The 26,655-nt window shown below is 44.9% G+C and overlaps 1 protein-coding gene across 1 annotated transcript in view; it reads left to right on the forward strand.

Annotated features, from left to right (window-relative positions):
• The window catches only part of LOC142259249 (uncharacterized), a 216,046-nt gene that overhangs the window by 115,450 nt on the left and 73,941 nt on the right, over nt 1-26,655 (forward strand). Inside the window, 2 exon segments of the mRNA XM_075331730.1 lie at nt 19,999-20,091; nt 20,289-20,379. Coding sequence (XP_075187845.1) covers nt 19,999-20,091; nt 20,289-20,379 — 184 coding nt within the window.

Raw genomic sequence — 26,655 nt, forward strand, 5'->3', positions numbered from 1 at the left:
AATACAGGAGATGCGCTGGATGATGGAATACAGGAGATGTGCTGGATGATGGAATACAGGAGATGTGCTGGATGATGGAATACAGGAGATGTGCTGGATGATGGAATACAGGAGATGTGCTGGATGATGGAATACAGGAGATGTGCTGGATGATGGAATACAGGAGATGTGCTGGATGATGGAATACAGGAGATGTGCTGGATGATAAGGTGCCTTAGTGATAGTGACAGGCTAATCGTGCTTACAGAGGGGGCCTGATTCAGGTGACAAGGGGAGCCTGGAAGGAGAAAAGGGAGAACATTGATAATACAAGTCTATTTACTTAAATGACAAAACGTGTTAATAGATATTTAGATCTATACATACAAAGGAACCTCATCCACAGCCATATAGAATACATGGTAATATAGGAATATAAGTCAGTATATTACTAACACAATCAGTTGAAATAATATGTAACTAACATGCTCAACATTGATATGATAGTAATACAGATCTGTAAGGATAAATTCCCTTTATAATCTCTACATGAGTGAACAAAACGGCATATGAGAAAAAAATTAACTGAAAACCTCATTCTCTATTAAGATCCCTTGGTTCCAGGGTCTTAAGTGTGTGTATCCAATATGCCTCCTCCTCTTTGAGGATACGTACCCTGTTGCCACCCCTTCTCATCGGGGGCACATGTTCGATTACCTGATATTTGAGTTGTGCGATTGTCGCTGGCGGGAGGGGACACTGCGCTCACCACGCTCGGGTCCGGCGCTGCTGCTGCTTCGCTTGCTGCTCGGTGGCTCGAGCGGTGGGCCGTCCCCGGGGACTCGAGCGGCGCTCCTCGCCCGTGAGTGAAAAGGGGAATGGTTTTGGGGATTTATTGTCCGTAACGCCACCCACGGTTGTGGTGAGGTTGTGACACCACCGCTGCTCTGGACGGGGATCCCGGGAGCGATGACAGGGATCCCTTGGATGTTGTTTTTCCCCTCCGTGGGTAGGGGGGTTGGTTGTCCCAGGGCCCGGTGAGGGAGGAATGGCAGGCGGGTTACGGGGCCTGGTGAGGTGCAGGGTCGCGGGGGCAGCGCTGTGCCGCACGGCACGGTGGTACTCACTCAGCCAATGATGAATGCAAAGTCTCCGGTAAAACAAATGGCTGGAGACTTCCGGTTCCTGCGCTGATCATGTAGGACACAGGACGCCTGAGCTCTGTCATTCCCTGCAGCTCTGACATATATACCGGACATCCCACCAGCCTCCCCCGCTCCATACCACCGGTGAGTGAAGTTGCTGAATGCAGGGATGTTCATGGGGAGCCGTGGAGATAATCACTTGAAACAGCATGGTGAACTTCGCTCTCCCCCTCCCTCTCAAGATCTGGCAGCATGATAAAGATGGCGCCGGAGCCTGCCCTGCACTAACATCAGATCTGTACACAGAGAGCAGGACACAGCTTACCTTGCACTCACTCCCCCAGCACTAAACAGTTAACCGGCAGCAGAATAATAAATCTCCTGGAGTCCTGATAAGATATCAGCTGCAAACAACGCTACTGACAAGTTCTGCAAAGAGCAGAGTTAAAACGCCGGGAATCCCTGGGCCCTTCCCCCATCTTGTCCAGACCTGTGCTTAACAAGCAGGTGCTGAATCTCTAGGCATACAGAATCAGTGCAAAGCTCTGGAGAAAGTGAAAGAAGCTGAAGGAGGGAAGTTTAAACATACATCCCTGCAAAGTTTCAGGACAGTGAGAATTCATATAACTCTGGCAGGGGGGAGAAAGGGGTGAAAGTAAGAATAAACAAAAGGGGGAGCAGAATCAAGATTTGTCTGACAACCCACACTAAATCAGTGTCAAAACTTGCGTCCCTTCATTCACTATTTGATGGAAAGATACCTGCTGCGTAGCAGCTCCAAAACACAAAATCCTCATACATCCAGCGTACAGTGTGAAAAAAAGATTGTGACTGCCCATACAGAATTAAGTGTCCCTCGGTCACCTGAGAATACTCATCAGATGGAGATGGAGGATTCCACGGGGACCCCGGATGTATTCAAAACAGTGGAGGGTATGGATTATAAGCGTCTGGCTGATGAAGTCGCCAATCGTTTGCTATCTGACATCTCCGCTACAATTAAAGCATCAATAGCAAAAGCTCTCAGTGCCATACAGAACCAACTTGATGAGACGGTGGAACAGGTTGCGGCTATGGAAACCAAAATGTCGACGTTAGAGGAGGACTTCAGCTCTGACCACACTACAGTCATGCGTCTGGCCAAGGAGAATCTGATCCTGAGGGACCGTGTGGACGATCTGGAGAACCGCTCCAGAAGAAGCAATTTGCGCATTGTCGGCCTGCCTGAAACATACCCGGTTGGTGAGCTACGTACATTGTGTGAATCCACTATTCCTACAACCCTGGGAGTAGCAGGAAGGAGAAAAGTGGAAAGGGTGCACCGCATTGGTCCGCCAAGGAGAGGTGATGAGAGTGAAAATAACAGACGCCCAAGACAAGTCATAATGAAATACTTGGACTTCTCCGATAAACAGGAAATATTACAGGCATACAAGAAATTGAAACATCCCTTGGAGGTGAAAGGCTCGCGCATCTTGCTCTTCGAGGATTTTTCTGCGGAGGTCACACGGCAGCGGAGGGCATTCTCATACATATGCTCTGCCTTATTTAAGAGAAATATACGCTTCCAGTTAAAGTACCCGGCAACGTTGATTATCAGACATCAGGATGGATCCTACAATTCTTTCTCAAGTCCAAAGGAGGCAGAGGCCTTTATTGAGCGGATCAACAGTCCTCGTGACCTCAGGAATTCTCCAGGACAAGGGCGCAACGACTCACCGAACCAGAGAGTGACCAAAGGGAGCTCTGTGAAGCTCGCTACAGCTTCCCCGAAGGACCGGAGACAACAAAACAAGGAACTTAAGGGAACCTGAGACAAATAGACAAATGTCGGATGTATGAAGTTCAAGGTGGGACACCTGTTTTTGATTTAGGCTGGAGAAGCCGCAGTGGAAAAAGTTCAAGAAATCTGAGGCGGAGGAAAAGAAAGAGAACCTTTTTTTTTTTTTTTTTTTTTTTTTTTTTTTCCTTCTCTCTTTCTTTGTAGGTGGGACACTCCTTTATATTGGTTAAATGCTATACAAGTATAAGGTTGACTGAGCTTGGAAGATGATCAGAAAAAAGTGAAGTCTGAGTATTATGGTATAGTTGGGGGGGGGAGGGGAGGGAGATGTTTGAAATGTTTGGGGATTTTGGATTCAAGTGAAGTAGCAAAGATTTTACACAGAGTTATTATTATTACTACTACTCTCGTTATTGCAAGTGAGCACTATGTTCAATTGTCTAATTGGTTGAATTTTTTTTTGGCAAAGGAGGGCAGCAAAAACATGGTAAACGAAAGGCAGGATTTCCATTTATTACATGCACTTTATGAGAATAGTCACCTGGAATGTTAAGGGGTTACGTTCCCCCCCAAAAAAGAATTAAGATATTACGCCACCTTAATCGCCTCAAACCGGACATTGCGCTCCTTCAGGAAACTCATCTGGAAGGTTCAGACATGCAGAGGATGGGGAAATTGTGGGTTGGAGGAGTATATGGGTCATCTTCAGTTAAAAGGAAAGCAGGGGTTATTACATTAGTAAGTAGGAGATTACAACATCAAGTCCTGGAAACATATGCGGACACGGAAGGTAGGGTTCAGATGGTCTCAGTGGAGATACCTGGAGGAATTTATAAAATCTTTAATATTTATGCCCCGAACGAAAACAACAAATCATTCTTTCAACGACTTGAGGCCAAAATTTTAGAACATGCCCATTTTAATCTAATAATTGGGGGGGATTTCAACTCGGTGGTATCTGTGCTAGAGGACAGGAAAAATGCTAAAGGCCCCCCAAATGTACCGCGCGGCCATGATAAAGTTATGCGTCCTCTGTTAAATGCCACGGCCTTATGGGATGCGTGGAGACTACTGCACCCTCAGGATAGGGAATTTACGCACTATTCACATGCTAATAGCTCCTGGTCTCGCATTGACTACTTCCTTATTTCAGGGAACCTGGTACGTGCGCTCCACTCAGCTACTATCCAGGATTTGGTGATTTCTGACCATGCCCCGGTGGTGCTAGACCTAGCAAACATTTATCCCAGAGGAACGGACTATCTGTGGCGATATCCTTCCTTCCTTAAAGATAACGAAGATTTTTCCTTGAAATTAAAGGGATGGTGGACGGAATTTATGGTACATAATGATCAACATAAAGACACACCTATGTTATTATGGGATACGGCGAAGGCAGTATTACGGGGCAGAACGATAGCACATGTTTCCTATTTGAAGAAAAAGGCTCATCTTAAATTTACTGAAACCTCCCATAAATTGAGGGAAGCATATACTTCTTTTCAAAAGCATCCTGATAGGGACCATAGAGATAGATGGGTAATAGCCCAAAGAGCTTTTAATGAGTGGGCGGAAAAACGGGAACAAATGGCTAGGTCAATGCAAGAAGCTACATTACATCGCTTTGGAAATAAAGCAGGGAAAATACTGGCCAACTTAGCGAAAAATAGGACTATAACTCAGGGACCCATGCAAATAAAAAATCAAAAGGGGGAGATACACAAAAACCCTAAGACAATAATTGAGACTTTAGGCACGTATTATAGAAACCTTTATTCGTCGGAAAAGGGAGACAAATTTCCTGATAATAATCTTTTATCTAAAGTGACACTACCTCGACTCACAGAAGAGCATCGCACTTTTCTGAATGCTAAAATTACGGGGGAAGAAGTATTGGGGACAATCAACTCCATGCATAATTATAAAGCCCCTGGCCCTGACGGATTTACGGGAGAATTCTATAAAACAGTAAAGGAAGAGATCTTACCTACATTACTAGAACTGTATAATAGCATACTAGACGGTAATGCGTCTTTCCAAAATAATAACCGGGCATATATAAAATTGATCCCTAAACAGGGGAAGGACCCGAAGGATCCGGGTTCGTATAGGCCCATATCACTTATCAACCTAGATATGAAGATAATGTCAAAGATTATGGCGAATCGTCTAGCTATAATTCTTCCCCAACTGATTTCCCCAGCACAGGCCGGTTTCATTCAGAAAAGATCAGGGACACTAAATATTAGAAAAGTTCTTCTTGTCCTGGATAGGGTTAACCTTCGGCCTCTGAAAGGAGAATCTCCCGCTTTGCTTACAATAGATGCCGAGAAAGCCTTTGACAATATTGAGTGGTCATGGCTTTATAGAGTTCTAGATGAAATGCGTTTTTCGGGGTCATTTTATACCTACATTAGAGAAATTTACACAAATCCGAAGGCTCAAGTTTACATTCCAGGATATCTGTCAGCCCCTTTTCCGTTACTGAAAGGAACCAGACAGGGTTGCCCCCTTTCCCCATTACTTTTTAATCTGGCTCTGGAACCATTGGTACGATTGTTATCTACACATAGCACCTTCCAGGGTATTTCTGTAAATAATAGACAAATTCAGTCAGCTTTTTTTGCAGATGACATTTTGCTTTTCCTTTCGAATCCAGCTCAGCAGGTCCCCCAGATTTTACAAATTTTGCGAGAGTTTGGAGCGTATTCAGGCTTCAAGATTAATGCGTCAAAGTGCGAGCTCCTATACCTGGGAGGGACAAATGTTCAAACACGGGAGCAGAACCCTTTTGAAGGAATTACAGTGGCTAAGTCATATATCACATACCTGGGAGTTAAAATAGGTAAGGTTCCGGCAACCCTTTATAGTCTAAACTATCCACCCCTTCTGAGCCAAATAGAGCAAGATCTTAAAAGATGGCACGACCTTCCATTGAACATAATTGGTAGAGTCCACCTAATTAAGATGATGTCGATATCAAAATTAATGTATCATCTTCAAACACTTCCCCTGCTTCTCAAGCATAAAGATATTGTCCAGCTAAATAGAGCTTTTTCACACTTCATTTGGAGGGGGAAACGCCCTCGTATAGGGCTTAAGAAGTTGATGGCATCTAAGGTTCATGGAGGTCTGAGTTTGCCGAACATTCGGGGTTACAATATAGCCTGTTTGACTAGATATATACTGGATTGGATTAAAGGCTCTAGGCATTATTCAGCGTTGGAGCTTGAGAGAGACTATGCACAACCTTGGGATCTGGTGGCATTGCTTCATACTAGGCAGGCTAATCTCCCAGTGAAAATCAAGCACTCTTCCTTATTTAAAGACACGATTGCAGCGTGGAAGGCGTTGAGGAAAAACTACAAACTTCCCCATAAAATATCCAAATACTTGCCTATATGGGGGAATCCAGAGTTTGTGCAGGGGACAAGCAATAAGCTGTTTGAAGAGTGGAAGGTGAGGGGTATAAGGACTGTTGCTCATCTCTTGCACACCTCAGAACCTAGATGGTTGAGTAGAGATGAAATTATAGCGCAGTATGGCCTGGGGCCTAACCAAGTAATCCAATATGACCAAGTGAGATATAGTATTATGACTCAGTTGCATGATGTGACCCAGGAGGTAGTATTTAACTCTTTTGATTGTCTGGTAAAGAACTCAATAACTTCATCATCTATCTCTTTTCTTTATGGAGCCATGCGTGATCTATTAATAGGACAGCACCCGGAAGGTTTATTTAAATCTTGGGAGAAACAATTTGAGGACCCGTCTATGGGGGTAAAAATTAGGGGAGGGTGGAATGCTCTTCGTAAATCAATTTTAAATGAGAATTGGCGAGAAACCCAATTTAGAATTATGCACAAGGCAATTTATGGTTTTAATCTCCCTCCATCAGCAACAAAGCCAGACAGGATTACGTATTGCCCTAAGTGTAAGAGTAGTGGAACTGATCTCCTTCACGGGTTGTGGTCCTGCCCCCATTTGAGTCCATTATGGTCACAGATCAAAAGTTGTATACAAAAGGTGTGGGGTCTTGAAGTTCGGCTCTCACCTGGGTTCGCTATTTTTCACCATTGGGAGGAGGGGAACGATACCAAAGGGAAGATGACTAACCCACCCAGACTTATACATGTGATACTTCTGGCAGCCAAGAGAGCGATACTAAAAAATTGGTTGGAGTCTAGGGTCCCCGCGATTGAAGAGATCTTGGGTCAGCTCATGCATCTTCTTGAAATAGAAGGATTGGATGCAGAAAGGAGGGCGGATAGAATACGACAGCACTTTAACAAATGGAAGAAATTCATACTGGCCTATTGTACTCGGGAGGAGATAGTCAGGATTATGTCACCTTTCAAAGACACAGTCTGGTATCATACTGAAAAATTGAAGGATACATTGGATGGCTTGGAGGTGGGGGAGGAAAGGCCGAAAGCTGACTAAAAGGAGAGGGGGAAATAACCGATTTGAGTGGGACTTCTTTATTATATGTCATTACCATGTTCACAAGGGTTCAATGGGGGGAATGATAAGAATGATGGGTTAAGGGGTCGCTGCTTTCCTTTGCTTTATCTTGCCATGTTACGGTTATTGATTTTAAAAATTGGTATGGAATTTGGGATGATCAAATATGACAATGTAATGTTGAATTTACAATGCTGAATTCGCTTATGCCAGTGTTATGTTATTGAAAAATTTGAATAAAAATATAGTTAAAAAAAAAAAAACAAAAAAAAAAAAAAAACAAATGGCTGGATGGACGGGTCCCACAGACGGCTGCGGTGGTTCTTCTCCCGGTACGTTGGCGGTGACTGCCTTTCCCTGCACCTGTGTTATGTTCTCGGTTCTGGTGGCTTCCCACCGGTAACCCGCTCCCCAGCTTGGATGGAGGCTGAGGGAGCCCCTTTTGCCCGCAGGCTCTGGCCCTGGGAACTGTAGCCTTCGCGGTGACTGTATTTCCCTTCACGGTTTGAGCGGTTGCCTTCAATCGGGTCTTGACTGCTGGGAAACCCCGGAGGTTCCCTTCGCTAATGGATTTGACCGGTTTTACGGCGACTCCAAGCCTGGTCGGGGTCCGTAGGCCCTGCCGAATGGTGCTGGCTTCTGTTCGCTCCCTGATCCGGTACCGGCGGGCCACCGCCCATCCCCGGTCCTTACGGTTCACGTCAATCAGCCCCTCCTGCAGACGGTCACCACCGTCTGCCAACCTTGCTGTATGGGCCCGGGCCATGCACCCGGACACCATCAGTCTGCTCCGCTACCACTTCACTCCTCAACTCTCCACTTCAACTCCTCACTTCAACTCCTCACTTCAACTCCTCACTTCAACTCCTCACTTCAACTCCTCACTTGAACTCCTCACTTGAACTCCTCACTTGAACTCCTCACTTGAACTCCTCACTTGAACTCCTCACTTGAACTCCTCACTTGAACTCCTCACTTGAACTCCTCACTTGAACTCCTCACTTGAACTCCTCACTTGAACTCCTCACTTGAACTCCTCACTTGAACTCCTCACTTGAACTCCTCACTTGAACTCCTCACTTCAACTCCTCACTTCAACTCCTCACTTCAACTCCTCACTTCAACTCCTCACTTCAACTCTTCCTTTTCCCGCCTCCAGGACTGTGAACTCCTCGGTGGGTGGGGCCAACCGCCTGGCTCCACCCCCTGTTGTGGACATCAGCCCCTGGAGGGAGGCAACAAGGATTTTTGTCTGACCTTGATGTGCCTAGCCGGGGTGTGGGGTGTGTTGTTGCAGTATCTGTGACGTCCTGGCTTGTCCAGGGCGCCACACGATCGTATGGCCGTGTGTTATGCAATGATGAGGTATGGGAAGAAGAGTTGTTTGCATCTGATGGTTGATTTGTGTTTGCTAATTCTGTTTCGGATATGTTGGGTTGTTTCCCCAACGTATCCGAGACCACAGGGACATTTAATCAGGTAAACTACGAATGAAGAATCACATGTGAAAAACCCGTGAATAGGGAATACACGACCTAAAAGAGGATGGGTAAATGTATCGCCCCTAGTGAGGTTATTGCATTGTATACAGTGATGACAAGGAAAATTACCTTTCCTAGGAATGCCTCGGAAGGTTTGACGAGGAGCAGTCTTTTAAGGGCCTATGTCGGTTCTAACTAGACTGTCCTTAAGATTTTTGGGTCTCTTGTTGCAAAATAGTGGGGGCTCTGAGAATTCACGTATTGTCGGATAAGCCGTTTTTAGGAGTGGCCAATGTTTGAAAATGATATTTTTTTTCAAAGGTGAAAAGGGATGATACGTATTTATACAGGGTATTCCAGATGAATTTTGTATGGTGTGTGGCCTTTGAGTCATTTCTATGTTAGCAATATCTTCGGGATAACCTCTTGCTATGAATTTTTGGCTCATTTCAGTAGCTCTAACATTCCGTTGTATAGAATCAGATACGATTCTTTCTACTCTCTTGTGTTGAGAGATACGTAACCCATGTTTAGTGTGTTTTGGATGGAAGCTTGTATAATGAAGGAGGTTATTTCTGTCTGTGGGTTTCACATACATATCTGTTTTTAATCTTCCATCGTTAGATAGAATTACCAGGGTATCAAGAAAATTGATATTGTCAGAGTCCAAGTGGATAGTGAATGTGAGACCAGGTCTATATGTATTAATTTCTTGATGAAACTTAGAGTCCATATTCCCCCGCCAAATGGTCATCATGATTAAGGGTGATTGTTTCACCTGAAACGCGTAGTGCTGTTCTGGTCATGTCATCCGTTGTCTGCATGCTAAAATAAAGACCATGGCTTTCCTCGCCTGAAGAGCTGGATGTTTCTTCTTTCTTCTATTTGCAATATCGGGCTGTGGCAGTGCCTCTCTGTGCTCCAGGGAGAGGCCAGGAGTGAGCGTGTACACGGTGAGCTGATATACATAAATTAGATTACGATTACATTTCCTCAAAGTATGCCATGTAAATATTGGCATAAGGGGGAGCTAAATTTGACCCCATTGCGGTGCCCCTTTTCTGTAGAAAAAACTGGTCTTGAAAAAAAAAAAAAATATTCTCGAGGACCAGTTGGAAAAGGTCCTTACAGAAAGAGTTTTGAGTACTGTCGTAGGAACTATGTCTTTCAAGAAACCAATCAACTGCTACCAGACCATCATATGCTTGTATAAAGACTATTTACATCAAGTGTAACTAAAAGACTGCCCGGTGGAATTGACTAAAACTTATGTAGATGTGATAAAAAATCAGAAGTGTCCTTCAAATATGATGTTATCTTTGGGACAAGCGGTGTTAAAATCTTCTCTACTGTGATGGCCAGGGGAGAAAGGACAGACTCAGTTGAAGCCACTATAGGACTACCCGGAGGTCGTTGAAGATTTTTGTGAATTTTCGGGAGGGTATAAATTACTGGTGTAATGGGATGTGTTTTAATGAGGTACTCCGCCAATTTAGCATCTATTGTTTTATTGTGTAAATACGAATCTACCATGTTCTTAATGAGTGACTGTATATGGGATGTAGGATCTCTTGAAATAGGTAATTATATATTTCTGTCTTCTAATTGGCCATGTAACTCTTCAGTATAATAGGCTCTGTCCATTACCACTATTGCCCCTCCTTTGTCAGCAGGTTTTATGATGATTTTATGATTGTTCTTTAGGCTTTGAATCTCCCTGTTTTCTTCCACCGAAATATTATGTCTGACCTTAAATTTGCCACCTTCTACTGATTTTAACATGTCGTCAATGTCATTAGTTACCAGAGAAATGTAGGTTTCTCCTGGATGATATGTCTTGGAGGGATTGAATGAACTCGGAATTCTGAGATTTAACTGTCTCAATTGCAATGTGTTACCTTGCTCTATTTCAGTTGTGTGAGTCTGAGTCCCACTTTCAGTCCCAAAATGTACCTTTAAACTTTAACAATCTAAAAAATCTCCTCACCTCTTGATTAAGCTGAAATGTATTAAAAGCTGGAGTTGGACAAAAAGATAACCCTTTCTGAAGAACCTGTGACTCACTGAATGACAAATTGTGAGATGATATATTGTACACTAAATTCGTCGTACCTGTGAGTGTGTATGTGGTACGTCGATGTGGTTCCTGTGCCTCCTCTTGCTATGCCTCGTTTTCCTCGTTCTTGTCTTGGTCCTAAAAAACGAATTTGGCGAGTAGTATACTGGCCTCCTTCTGAACTGGATGAAGAAGGATAATGACTGTAAGTTGTAGATCATCTAGGAGCCTCGTCGGAGAACCGCCATCGATACAGCTGATCTTTGGAATAATCTTCCTGGTCTCGAACAAATTTAGATCTCTTTTTCTCTTGTAGGGTTTTTCTAAATTCTGTAATGGTTTCTTTAGTCTTAGATTTAATCTTCTCCCATTCGGTGTTAGGGATAGTGTTCGTTAACTGCTCTTTTATGGAATGGATCTTAAGACTCAATGTTTCAATTTTTTTTGTAAATATTCAATGGTTAAAATAATTATGTTCATTGAACATTTGTTGATGATGCTCTCAAACTTCGAACAGTATTCTGGATTGTCCGAAAACAAAGTGAGTCTCAAGGGTTCTCTCAATCCCCTGGGAATCCTTTGTACTCTATGGTATTCAGCCAGAGTGATGCAATGAAGTTCCAGTGCCGTCTGTCTCCTCAGTTCCTTCTCGTAATCCCGAGAGCGTACCTCCTCAGTGGGAACTGATAAAAATGCATTTGGAATGTTGACCTTGGATAATATAGTCTTTACTTCTTCAGCATTATATGAAGGTAGTAAAAGACACGAGGATTGTCAAAAAATGAGACACAGGAGCTCAGGGAAAAAATATATAATCAAAATACAGGATAAACCTGGCTTCACTGTGAGAAAAAAAGGTGCACGGAAATATAGAACTAATTGTATAGAAAATAGTTCCGGCACACTTCAAAACATGCGAGAGAGGAATATAATGCTTCAAAGTATTTTATTTTACTTGTGCATAGGCAAAAAAAAATCATCATTGTGTACCCCAATATAAGTATCACCGTTTCTTTTATATTGTACTCTTACATTTTTATTTTATTTTTCTGCTTACTCATCTTAGGCTGTTCACCCCATATCCTCATATCCTCATATCCCCATCGAGAAGCCACAGTTTGGAGCTTGAGAAACCTTTTGTCACTTTTTTTTTTAGGTGGGTGGACACTATTCATTATATTTCGGAATCTTGGCATAATTCTGATCAGTCTGGCATTTTTTCCATTTAAATGAGAATAATTAATATTAATTCATAAATTGTATAAACTCAATCATTCAACTTTGTTCATGTATTTGTGCAAATCATCACATTATTGTTCCTTTATTGTCTTATAGCGTCAATTTGATGCATTCTTTTCATTAGTGATGTTTGTATAAAGCTTTGTAATGTATGTTATTGACTGTACATCATCTAATAGAATCTGGTATGTTTTTGTTACATTAGATCCTCTTGTCCTTGACACAAACCAAAATTGATAGTTGAAACGTTGGACATTTTTTTTTTGCCTATGCACAAGTAAAATAAAATAATTTGAAGCATTGTATTGCTCTCTTGCATTTTTTGAAGTGTGCTGGAACTATTTTCTATACAATTAGTTGTAATTGTAATTAGTCGGTCCCTTTCTGCCCTCGGTCCTCGGCTCCTTTCTGCCCTCGGTCCTTGGCTCCTTTCTGTCCCCACACAATATAATGTTTCCCCAGAATGTTCTCATTATATGTTTCCCCTTATTATCTCCAGTAATTGTATTATTACAGCGGATTCTCTATGATGTTACATCGTCATCTTCTCCCCATTCAGGTCCCTACAATTTCAGATCCTCTCAGTGGAGATCTATATAAGAGAATTCTCCTGATTGCCCCGTGAAGGATGGATATGGACAGGGACAAGATGGCGGAGAGGATATTACACCTCACCCTAGAGATTCTCTTCCGGCTTACTGGAGAGGTGAGAGATTCTGATGACGTCACATTACATCATTCTTATCTATGGGAATAACAGATGGACAGAACTGGAGAGGTAGGACTCTGGAAATGTCTGGAGTGAGATTTATTACTGTGTCTCTCCATAACCAGGATTACACAGTAGTGAAGAAGACCTCTAGTGAGCGCTGTCAGGCCCCTGTGTCTGAGGGATGGGGAAGACCCCTGAGCCCAATCACGGGGCCTCCACCTCACCCCCGATACATGAGGACATCAATGACCAGAAGATCCTAGAACTCACCTACAAGATGATTGAGCTGCTGACTGGAGAGGTGACACTGCTGGGAATGCTGGGACATTATACAGTAACGCTATGAAGGGATCGGGGGTGACGGTGTCATTGTATGTGTCAGGTTCCTATAAGGTGTCAGGACGTCACCGTCTATTTCTCCATGTGGGAGTATTTAGAAGGACACAAAGATCTGTACAAGGACGTCATGATGGAGGATCCCCAGACCCTCACATCACCAGGTAATAGACAAGACTAAATACACACGGCCTATAATTATCTGTAAGAAATGAATTCAGTCCCTGTATGTGTCTCCCCCAGGTCTATTCAGTAAGAGGACAACACCAGAGAGATGTCCCCGTCCTCTTCTCCCACAGGACTGTAAACAAGAAGATCCCGATGTTCCTCAGGATCATCAGGTAGATGGAGAGACAGTGCCATGGAATCTCCTATGATGTGTAGACGGCTGTGAAGGTCTTGTGCTCAGTCTTGTTTTATCCTCCAGTATTAGGGTATGTGCGCACTAGGCGTTTTTGCCGCGTTTTTAGCAGCGTTTTTTACCGCGTTTTTGTGCTGAAAATGCAGTGACGTTGCTTCCCCACCAATGTCAATGGGTTTTCATAAGTGCTGTCCGCACACAGCGTTTTTTTTTAGCTGCGTTTTTGTGGTGACCACAAAAACGCAGCATGTCAATTATTTCTGCGTTTTTCACTGCGTTTTTCACCCATTGAGTTCAATGAATGTTCAACAACGCAATGAAAAACGCATATAGCCGCGTTTCTATGACTAAAAACGCAGCTATAAACGCAAGGGGTGGGTACTACAGTGACGTGTACAGGAAGAGGATTCCTTCTGTTGGTAAACACAGAAGCATGAATCCTCCCGGTACCGTCACCGCTGCGTCCACAACCCGCCCGGTGCCATGTCAGCTCCGTGCGGCGCCATGTCTGGGCGGGAGGTGGCGGCAGCGGCGAAAACCAAAGTGAGCAGTAGAAAAAAAAAAATGTCATATATACTCACCTGTTTGCAGGGTCCCGGTGCCATGCCCGTTCCTATCTCCTCCCGGTACCGCCGCTCTGCCTGTGTGCAGTCTCCCCGGGGCAGGACCTTGCTTGCAGGACCTGGCGGTGGATCACCTGATGCAGTCACCTGACGCATCAGCTGATCGTAGTCTCGCCGGCTTTTTCGCGCCCGGCCGGCTATCAGCTGATCCTGCCGTCAGGGGACTTCATCAGCTGATTACCGGCAGCTCCTGCAGCGATCGGACGGGATCAGACTCCTGTCCAATCGATCGCTCCAGGAGCTGCCGGTAATCATCACAGCACATAAGTGAGTATTATTTTATTTATTTTTTTCTACTGATGCATCAGCTGATTGTATAATCGGCTTTTATACAATCAGCTCAGGCACTTGATCCTGACACATCATCTGATCGCTTTGCCTTCCAGCAAACCGATCAGATGATATTGGATCCGGATTGGACGGCGCAGGACCCTGACCCAGGATTACTGCGGAGGGGGGGGTTCTTTATTTCAATAAAGATGGAGTCACTAATTGTGTTGTGTTTTATTTCTAATAAAAATATTTTTCTGTGTGTTGTGTTTTTTTTTTTTTTTATCATTACTAGAAATTCATGGTGGCCATGTCTAATATTGGCGTGATACCATGAATTTCGGGCTTAGGGCCAGCTGATAATATACAGCTAGCCCTAACTCCATTATTACATAGCTAGCCACCCGGCATCAGGGCAGCTGGAAGAGTTGGATACAGCGCCAGAAGATGGCGCTTCTATGAAAGCGCCATTTTCTGGGGTGGCTGTGGGCTGCAATTTGCAGTGGGGGTGCCCAGAAATCTTGGGCACCCTGCACTGTGGATTCCAATCCCCAGCTGCCTAGTTGTACCCGGCTGGACTCAAAAATTAGGCGAAGCCCACGTCATTTTTTTTTTAAAATTATTTCATGAAATTCATGAAATAATTAAAAAAAAAAAAGGGCTTCTCTATATTTTTGGTTCCCAGCCGGGTACAAATAGGCAGCTGGGGGTTGGGGGCAGCCCGTACCTGCCTGCTGTACCCGGCTAGCATACAAAAATATGGCGAAGCCCATGTCATTTTTTTTTTCTTTTTGGGCAAAAAACTGCATACAGTCCTGGATGGAGGATGCTGAGCCTTGTAGTTCTGCAGCTGCTGTCTGCTCTCCTGCATACACTAGTTCTGCAGCTGTCTGCTCTCCTGCATACAATGAACATTTTGAAGAAGGAAATAACATCAGACCTTTTTTTTTTTTTTCTTTTTTTCATCAACAATCTTTAATGGCATTGTGCACTGATTAAAAACGCAGTGAGCAGAAACGCAGCAAAAAACGCACCAAATCGCGGCAAAAACGCATGCGTTTTTGCCGCGTTTTTTTAGCCGCGGGTGCGTTTTTTGAGACAAAAACGCACATAAAAACGCAGCGTGAAAAAAACCCCTAGTGCGCACATACCCTTATATGTGTTATACTTGTGTAATGAGAGCGGTGGAGATGGCAGGATTAGGAGAGATGAGAGCTTTGATGATTCCTTTTAGTTCTCGTTCACACTACTGTATTTTCAGTGCTGTGCATAAAATAACACAACGTCTCGTCCTTCAGACCATTGTTATTGGATGTGGCGGTGCAGATGGGGATTTTTCTTTCTCACTGAATCTGCGTGTGAGAATAATCCCAGCATCCTCTAGTGCCTTCTGTAAATCGGAGGAGACTCGTCCATTCAGGTCTGTGTCTGCACAAACCATCAGGTTCCCACCAGCTCCGCCATACAGCAGACATTGTGTTACGGGTACATTGCAGTTCTGTAATGTAGGAAGCTGTAAATGGTCTTGTAAATTATTAATAGTGGCTGTAAATACCGGATTGTATATGGATGACAAATAAGAAAAGACTTGTCCTAGTTTTCTGGATGAAGCTGTGATGATTCTTTATCCAGGCGTGTGATCCCGGCATTAGAGGCCGTTACATCCCGGGAAGAGAGGATTTATCGAGAAAGTGTAAAATCTTTCCCTTCTCTGAATATTTCTGCCTCCGGTCACATCCAGTCTGCCGGTATAACGGGCTCCGCACCACAAAACTTACATCCAACTCATCAATTCTGTTGGTTTTTTTCTAAGTCACTTTTTTTTGTCTTCTCTTTATTAATTTTTTGTTTCAAATTCTTCAAAATGGTGCAAGAAAAACTATTCACACCCGGTGAACTTTTCCACATTTTTTCACATTATAGCCACAAAAAATGGATTTTATTGGGGTTTTATGTGATAAAAACACAAAATAGCCAACATTTGTGAAGTATAAAGGAAATTTTACATGAATTTCTAAATATGTTAAAAAATTTAACTCTGAAAATTGGGATGTGCATTAGTATTCAGCCCCCTGAGTGAATACTTTGCTGGACCTCCTTTCACTGGAATTACTGGTGCCAGTCTCTTAGGGGACGTGTCTACCTGCTTTACTCATCTAGAGGTGACATTATTGCCCCTTCTACTTTTTAAAACAGCTCTATCTCAGGTAAATTGGATGAAGACGTCTGTGAAGCAATTTTCAATTCTTATTCTTTTGCTTTTAAAAAATATCCATTATTCTATAAAGACCAATTTTGTGGAGTTTATGACTTATAGTTGTCCTGTGGACAGATTCTTCCCCCTGAGCTCTGGATCTCTCCTGCTTTTCCTCTGACCATAGGCCTCTTGGCTGCTTCTCTATAATTACTGCTCTTTTTGCTTGGAATCTCAGTTTAGGTGGACGGCCATGTCTTTGTCGTTTTGCAGTTGTGCTATATCTGACAACTAAGCATCTGGAGATTTGTGTGAGGGGTGAACTGTTCTTAATTAGGGCAGACCCTTTGTTTCTTTGATTGCCAAATCAATGGACGTTAGCCATTGTTTAATGTCAGACTGACTGGAGCCCTATTGCGTGTTAAATATGGATTGCCTCAGCCTCTTTGACTATGTCAATTAGAGGAATATTATGCAGTTGAATTGAACTGAACCAATGAGAGAACGGCCATCTACCACCAATCCTGTAAGATACAATACCCTGAAATGAGAACTGAGTGATATAAAAAGAGCTTTGCTCCTGTTTCCACATTCATTATGCAGGACTTCAGCCTAAAATCCACATTTTTAGCTAGAAGATCACAGATCTGCTACACTGCTCAATGCTGAGACCACAAGTGTGCCTGGAGAACCCAGGTGAGGACAATTCAGTAACCTGGCTACATATCTTGCTGTGCTGAGTCATCTTTCTAAGCTTGCCACTATCTCCTCTCAGCGGGTGCTCATCAAAAGCGAGGTGCTGCTGACTGGGATAGTTAGCCCAGGAAGCCCCGAAGTCGCAAATATTCTAATCCCTCGCGAGCCAACAGATGGGAGAGACTCTGTCACTTGTACCATCTTGCGTTCTTGCTGGAAATGTACAATATGATTTTTCCTGTTGATGAACCAGTAACGTCCTCCCAAGGTGTGGTTCCCTCACCCTGTGTTGTCTGAGAAGTGTTCTGCCCACAAGGAACGAGTACAGGCATTCAGTGAGATGAGCCCTGGTCCGAGCAGTCTTTCTGAAGACAGCTAGGCCAGCAGACGACCGTAGCCACTGACCCTCTTGTCTCCACATTTTACTCCTGCTATTTTTTGATGATGGATTGAATAGTACTTAGTGAGATGTTCAGAGCTTTGGCTATTTTTTTTTTTATAACTGAACCCTTCTTTACTCTTCTCCCCAACTTTATACCTGACCTGTCTGGTGGGTTCCTTGGTTTACAAGATGCTGTTTGATCCCTAATGTTCTGAAATAAAACTCGTGAAATCTTCACAAAACAGCTGTAGTTATACTGAGAATAAATGATACAGGTGACTCAATTTACTAATTATGTGACTTCTGGAAGTAATTGGTCACTCAGGGGCATCATACTACAAGGGGCTTAATACAAATACACGTCACAATGTTCAGATTTATATTTTTAAATATTTAAAAATACATTTAGCATTTCCTTTACACTTCACAAATGCTTGTTACTTAATGCTGGTATATCACATAAATTGACAATAAAATGCATTTACATTTGTGGGTGTGATGCTAAAATAAGTGGAAATGTTTTGGGGTGTGAATACCTTTACAAGGGGCAAAATTCCTTCATGACTTTAAAAATATTAGACTAGTTCCCTGGATCAATGTCCCATCACAAAATCTAGTACTGATAACCTGCCATAATATACTTTTCACGGAAGGCATCCAAGCCCACCTTAAATTTTTGTAGTCTATCAACATTTATCACATCATGTGTCAGAGAGTTCCATATTCTCACTGCTCTTACAGTAGAGAATCCCCATCTGTGATTATGACTGAACCTCCTTGTCATCATTGCAGGCCTCAGTTGTATAAAGCTCATTATAAATATCTCAGTAATGCCCCTGATATACTTGTATATTGTAATAAAATTGCCCCGTAGCCTTTTTGTTTCCAAAATGAATAACCCCAGGCTTGCTAACCTGTCCTCCTATTGCAGACCTTCCATTCCTTTACTGGTCGCTCTTCTCTGCACCCGCTCTAGTTCAGTTATGTCCTCCTCATTCACTGGAGCCCGAAATTGTGCAGAATATTGTAAGTGTGGCCGCACTAGTGACTTGTATAGAGGCAAAACTGTTCTTGTCTGGAGCATCTGTGCCTCGTTCACTGCATCCTATTATGTTATCTGCCTCGGCAGCAGCTTCCTGGCCCTGGTTGGTTTTTTCGTCCTCCCGCACACCCACATCTTTTTCAGTGTCATTATTATGCAGTAATTTTGCGACTATTTAAAATAAGTTTAAAAATCAGCCAAAAAAATCTGGAAAGCTAAAAACCTGCAAACATACAAAAAACAAGCAAACAGATGAATATTATAAAATAGTCACGTGCCATACATGTCAAGTAAAAACCGCTTCTAAATATTATTGGATTAAGAATCTTCATTTTGGTTCCTGCAGCCCCAAAACCATGAATTTTCTCCTTCATGCCATACATGATAGCGTTATTTCTGCGCCAGTGATCGGATATAAATTCTCCAGTAATTATATTACTATACAGGATTCTTTCTGATGTCACATTGTCATCTTCTCCCCATTCAGGTCCCTACAATATCGGGTCCTCTCAGTGGAGATCTTCTATATAAGAGAATTCTCCTGATTGCCCCATCAAGGATGGATATGGACAGGGACAAGATGGCGGAGGGGATATTACACCTCACCCTAGAGATCCTCTTCCGGCTTACTGGAGAGGTGAGAGATTCTGATGACGTCACATTAAACCATTCTTATCTATGGGAATAACAGATGGACAGAACTGGAGAGGTGAGGACTCTGGAAATGTCTGGAGTGAGATTTATTACTGTGTCTCTCCATAACCAGGATTACACAGTAGTGAAGAAGACCTCTAGTGAGCGCTGTCAGGCCCCTGTGTCTGAGGGATGGGGAAGACCCCTGAGCCCAATCACGGGGCCTCCACGTCACCCCCCGATACATGAGGACATCAATGACCAGAAGATCCTAGAACTCACCTACAAGATGATTGAGCTGCTGACTGGAGAGGTGACACTGCTGGGAATGCTGGGACATTATACAGTAACGCTATGAAGGGATCGGGGGTGACGGTATCATTGTATGTGTCAGGTTCCTATAAGGTGCCAGGACGTCACCGTCTATTTCTCCATGGAGGAGTGGGAGTATTTAGAAGGACACAAAGATCTGTACAAGGACGTCATGATGGAGGATCCCCAGCCCCTCACATCACCAGGTAATAGGACTAAATACACACGGCCTATAATTATCTGTATGTAAGGAATGAATTCAGTCCCTGTATGTGTCTCCTCCAGTTCTATCCAGTAAGAGGACAACACCAGAGAGATGTCCCCGTCCTCTTCTCCCACAGGACTGTAAACAAGAAGATCCCGATGTTCCTCAGGATCATCAGGTAGATGGAGAGAAGGTGCCATGAAATCTCCCTATGATGTGTAGACGGCTGTGAAGGTCTTGTGCTCAGTCTTGTTTTATCCTCCAGTATTATATGTGTTATACTTGTGTAATGAGAGCGGTGGAGATGGCAGGATTAGAGCTGATCATAGATGGGACTTCTCCATCTGTCTGTGACTTTTACAATATTTATTTCAGGGGGAAGATCCGACGCATACTAATACTACAGAGACATATGTGAGGGGTGATGAGCGGACTAAAGAGGAGATTCCTACAGATAACCGCCCAGGTGAGTAGTGACCACTAAATGCAGAGAAGTCACAGATTCTTCTCAGTCACCGGCTGTGGCTGCTTTATCAGGGTTGTAGTCCAGCCATATCAAATAGTCACCATTCTGCTGCTAGACCACCACATGCTCCTCCACCTAAAACTGTTCCCTTTATTTTGGGCATTGGACACCCTTCTGTTGGAGTGAGATGTGTATCAGCCAGATCTTACAGGTAGGATCCATCCTATCCCCTGAAATTAGAAGATGTTGACCCTTATCTGCCCAGATCTCTAATCTGCAAAGACAAATGACAGCGTACGTAAAATGTGCAGACAACTCAGAAAATCATGGGAAGAAGAATCTAATCTGTATGGTGGACCCCTAAGAGAAAGCGGAGGGTAATGATGCTGTTGGCCTCCTAGAATCTTGGCATCTTATTGCTGAATCTTCCTTCTCTCCCTTCTGCTGAATGTGTTGATTGGGTCGTTACAAAGGTCCAGTCTTTCTTGCTAAACTTCCCTTATGACGAGACACCATTCCATGAGCAGTGAAATTCCTACTTTCTGGGAAATCGCAGTACATGTGAAATAGATCTGCAGCCTCTGAGTTACACATAAGACATAAAGAAAATTTAATATTTCCAATCTGTTGTTACTGATGAGACTCTATGACAGACCTGGGCAAGGGGCGGCCTGCGGGCCACATCCGGCCCGCCTACTCTCTGTGACCGGCCCGCCTGGTTCAGGGCGTCCTTGCTGGCCAGTCACTGATGAGAGCAATCTGACCTCTTGTCTGGAGCTCCAGGCTCCGGGGAGGTCCCTGGTCAGATCGCCGTCATCACACGCTGCGTGCCGGGCAGGGAACAGAGGACAGCTCCTGCAGTGCCGCACAGTGCAGGCAGCGGAACGCAGGAATCTGTCCTCTGTTCCCTGCCCGGCAGATGCTCTGTGTGACACACGTGCGCCCTGATGTCGTCAGTACGGCGCGCGTGTGTCATTTGAAAAGTTCCCGCCCGGCAGGAAAAGAAGCTGCAGCAGCCGGGGCCGCACGGAGAGAAGCAGCGGCGGGGGCATCTAGGAAAACAAGCATCGGCACAGCCTGTGCATGTAAAAGAGAAGCAGCTCAGCGGGGGCACATACGGAGGTGCCTGAAGAGTGACAGCAAGAAGGGGAGAGGTGAGTGGTTACTAGTAACCTGCGGGGACAATGGGGGGAGGGGTGGGAACTGTTGACAAATATTTGGGGTGTAGTGATACAGGGGCGGACTGGTCATTGACGCAGGGGGGCAATTGCCCCCTGGGCCGGTCTATGAGCAGTAGTTTCGGGCCGCCCGACTATCTGTCTCATTGGTGTGTGCGGCCGCTCCGGCCCTGAAGCTCCCTGTCTGCAGTGACAGGAGGCCGGCAGCTGCACACACACACTGCTCTACGGAAGTTGCATTCAGCCTCTCACACAGAGCAGACCTGGGGGCGGGGCCAGAGCTTCACTTCAAAGAAGCTGAGTCCTGACTTCCTGCACTGTTTCTGCTCTCCGCTGAGGCCGGCTCCACTGCATGTACAGACATTGTTTTTTGAAGGTAAATATACATACGTGGCTCTGTGTTTGTGCTTTGCTGATGTGTGTGTGTGTGTGTATATGCATGTGTGTGTGTGTATATATGTATGTGTATAGGAGGCCTGGCTGTCTGTGTGTGTGTGTGTGTGTGTATATGCATGTGTATAGGAGGCCTGGCTGTGTGTGTGTGTGTGTGTGTGTGCATGTGTACAGGAGGCCTGGCTGTGTGTGTGTGTGTATGCATGCATGCATGCATGTGTATAGGAGGCCTGGCTGTGTGTGTATGCATGTGTATAGGAGGCCTGGCTGTGTGTGTGTATGAATGTGTATAGGAGGCCTGGCTGTGTGTGTGTGTGTGTGCATGTGTATGAGGCCTGGCTGTGTGTGTGTATGTATGTAGGAGGCCTAGCTCTGTGTGTGTGTGTGTGTGTGTGTATGTGTATAGGAGGCCTGGCTGTGTGTGTGTGTATGCATGTGTATAGGAGGCCTGGCTGTGTGTGTGTGTGTGTGTGTGTGTGTGTGTGTGTGTGCGTGTGTGTGTGCACGTGTAATGAGGCCTGGCTGTGTGTGTGTATGTATGTAGGAGTCCTAGCTCTGTGTGTGTGTGTGTGTGTGTGTGTGTGTGTGTGTGTGTGTGTGTGTGTGTGTGTGTGTATATATATATATATATATATATATATATATATATATGTATATATATACATACATACATACACACACACACACACACACACACACACACACACACACACACACACACACACACGTATGATGCCGGACTACTATAACTCACTTGGTTCTACATCTTTTATATGTATAATGATGTAGAGCCGGGTTAATTACATTAGTCCGGCCCTCTAAAACCATCCCAATTTCTTATGCGGCCCCATGGAAAAATTAATTGCCCACCCCTGCTCTATGATGACGAGAGGAGGGAGTAGCTAGAGGCAGGGGGAGGAACTTGAGGTTGAGGAAGAAGCTGGAAACAGGGAGGAGCTAGAGGGAGAGGGAGGAGCTAGAGGCAGAGCCAATTCCTCTTGTATCTACATAGTATCTCATCAGAATGATAGAGGAACCCCGGTGATCTCAGCCAATGACTGCAAAACTTTGACTCCAAATGGTCTTTGTTCTGTGTTGAGGAAATAAATGTTAGCAATACACACTATAAGGAAAATGTATCTACTGTCCTGATCAACTCGCGACTCCAAAATCTGGTGGGGAACGGATTTGTGGAAAGCAATAGAAACACCCTTCGGTTTATTATTTGGGTTAGTAGAAAGGGAACAGGCATTGTAGTATCTATTTGAATACTTGAACTAAAGAGCCCTTAAAGTATGTTTCCTGAAGCATAGCTATTGAGACCCTTTGTATGTAGATAATATATCTGACTCCTTGTCAAAGGACTATTTACAATAGAAGATGTAAATGTCACAATTAGAGAAAGGGAGGGAGAACGACTAAGATAGGATATAGACGAGACAAACCTGGGGAGAAATGCGAAATTGGAAGAGACAACTTCCATAGGCCACACTAAACTATTAACTCCTAGCAGGAGAAAACTGGACCTTATCAACAGGTCCCACAATCTAAGTGGGGTTGAGGAAGCCAAGACAGGGATGTCCTCCACAAGAGACCCGTATTACTCAAATATCCAAAATATGTATAGTATACCCACCAATATAGAGAGAATAAAGGTGAAAGAGAGAAAGCATAAAAAAAGATAATAGAAGTAGGAAAAGGAAGTGATAATGATAGAGTAGGTGTAAAAAAAAAAAAAAATTTCCTTATACAATTTCTCAAACCAAACTCCTGACCACCATTTAAAGGCATCAATAATGACCAAATTGTAATTCTAGTGATGGTAATAAGTACAGATCAGTCTCCTGGAGAAGACCTCATGTCTTAAGAGGCCCATCACTGAGGGATAAGTGTTGCGATTTTGGTGACAGCTCTGTCTCACAATTAGCATGTGGATCAAAGGAGGTAGAGTATGAAGTGCAGGCCATTCTGGCAGATGGATCTGAGGCAAGTCGAAGTTGGTCGGGAGGGCCCCCAAATTCTTGAATTCTGTGGAGCGGCTATCTTTTTTTGCAAAAAATTGAAATGAAAAAACCTCCAGTGGTAGGAGATCCCTTGGGAGAAGAAACTGAGTAGTGATCATTGGGCTTTACGAAGTTGTAGTGTGCTCCTGGCCATATCTGGGAGGATAACAATGTCACAGCTTTCCAGTTGTATATTCTATTTAGATCTTGCAGCTTGTGAAAGAATTTACTTCTCCTTGTAAAAATGAATGCAGGACACAACATCACGTGGTCTTCAGGCCAAGGTGGATTTGGGACCAATATCTCTGTGAATTATATCCATTTCCATACGCGAGTCCTCTTTCCTCCCAAGTAAATCATAGGCTAAAGTATTAATTGTTTTCTCCTGCATATGGGAAGAGATTTTTTTCAGACAGGCCACAAATACAGAGATGGTTTAGTCTGTAATGGTTCTCTATATCATCTATACATGTTAGAATGTCTGAGATCTGAGTGGTATGTTCAGACATAAGATATTGGTTCTCTATTGTTAGATGTAAAGACGTTGTGTCAGACTCTAAAGCCAGCTTTACACCTTTCAATTCTGCATACGATATTATATGCGATGAGACACGCCCCCATCGTCTGTGCGACATGTTCAATTTGTTGACCGTGTCGCAAAAACGATTAATTGCTGTCACACGTACTTACCCTTCCATACAACCTCGATGTGGGCAGCGAACATCCACTTCCTGGAGTGGGAGGGACGTTCGGCGTCACAGCGACGTCACACGGCAGCCGGCCAATAGAAGCGGAGGGGCGGAGATGAGCGGGACGTAAACATCCCGCCCACCTCCTTCCTTCCCCATTGCCGGCGAGAGCCGCTGGACGCAGGTAAGATCTGTTCATCGTTCCCGGGGTGTCACAGCGATGTGTGCTGCCTCGGGAACATTGAACAACCCGACGTGCAATTTTTAGGAAATGAACGACGTGTATGCGATGAATAGTTTCTTTGTCGCTCCATTGGGAGACCCAGACAATTGGGTGTATAGCTTCTGCCTCCGGAGGCCACACAAAGTATTACACTTTAAAAAATGTAACCCCTCCCCTCTGCCTATACACCCTCCCGTGCATCACGGGCTCCTCAGTTTTTAGGCTTTGTGTGGAAGGAGGCACACATCCACTCATGCTCCCATTTTAGTCAGCAGCAGCTGCTGATTTTATCGGTTGGAAGAAAAGAGGGCCCCCACAGGGCCCCCGGCATGCTCCCTTCTCACCCCACTAAGTCGGCGGTGCTGTTAAGGTTGAGGTACCCATTGCGGGTGCAGAGGCTGGAGCCACATGCCGTTTTCCTTCACCATCCCTTAGAGGCTCTGGGAGAAGTGGGATCCTAACCGGTCATCCATTCACTGGGACCGGGCTCCCTCCGCAGCCCCTGTGGGAATCTGCCGGACAGGAGACTTTGTATCATCAGGGACAGGGCCCTGCATCTAAAGGTACTCTGTGTCCCCATGGGGACGGTGCATGGAGCGCTTGTTTCACAGACGCTGCAGCTGCTGCTGGTTTTGTGACGACCGGGACTTCCGCGCCGACCGCGCCTGTTTGTCGGCCGCGGTATTAAATTTAGTCCCCGGCTTCATGCGGCCTAGTACCATAACTCCCGCCCCCGGGCCTGCCAGTCAGGGGTAAGGGCGGGACGGTCGACCTGACGTCGGCAGTGAGGGCTGGAGCATACTTTAGGTTTCCTCCCCCCCCCTCACTGATCACTGTGGGGCACCAGATTCCCGCACTTTACTCCTCCCCTGAGAGCTCCGGCAGCCATTTTTACAACACATTCTGCCGGTGGAGGATTTCAGGAACGAGCTCTGCAGCTCTGGGAGGCCCAGGGCAGGGAATCTGGTGGACACACACCGCTTTGGGCGGTCGGTAAGCCACACCGGTCACCCGGTGCTGGTCCCCCTAGGGTGCCGAAGTGTATGTGTATGTGTATATATATATATATATATATATGTATATATATATATATATATAATATATATATAATTTTCTCTGTTCGGCCGAGTTGTTTTGCTTTTGGCTATATACCCTCAGTGATCACTCTCCTAGGAGACAACAGCATGTCGTCCACAAGGAGCAAGGGTGCCAAGACACAGGGTTATTTTGCAACCTGTACCTCTTGTGCGGCTATGTTACCTGCAGGTTCCACCTACCCTCACTGTGAGCAATGCTCGGCCCCTGTTGCACTCGCTCAGCCGGAGCCTCGGGCGCTAGTGGGACCCTCGGCTCAGGCAGAACCGCCTGCTTCCCCTGTCCAGGTGGCAGGGACAGAGTTTGCAGTTTTTGCTGAGAAACTCTGAGTCGCATTCACAATCCATGGCTCAGTCTATGGACAAATGGTCTGCTAAGCTACTAGAAGCCTTGCAGTCCAGATCGGCCCTTACACAGGCCCCGGGCACCGTTGGATCATCGCCTCCAGGCCCCTCTCGGTCTGCGCCGCAGCGTGCTCCCGGGGTGGCCCCTAGGTCTCACGTGGAGGACTCCGGCACGGACCACAGTCCCAGACCGGCTAAGCGGCCTCGCTGGGAATCTTCCCCGACTTCCTCACGCTGTTCGGGGTCTCAGCTTGAGGACTCTCTGGAGGATGAGGCGGATGTCGCAGCTCAGGGCTCTGACCCTGACGTTGCTCTCAATCTTGATACACCTGAAGGGGACGCCATAGTAAA

Source organism: Anomaloglossus baeobatrachus (assembly GCF_048569485.1).
Source record: "Anomaloglossus baeobatrachus isolate aAnoBae1 chromosome 5 unlocalized genomic scaffold, aAnoBae1.hap1 SUPER_5_unloc_4, whole genome shotgun sequence".
Lineage (NCBI taxonomy): Eukaryota > Metazoa > Chordata > Amphibia > Anura > Aromobatidae > Anomaloglossus > Anomaloglossus baeobatrachus.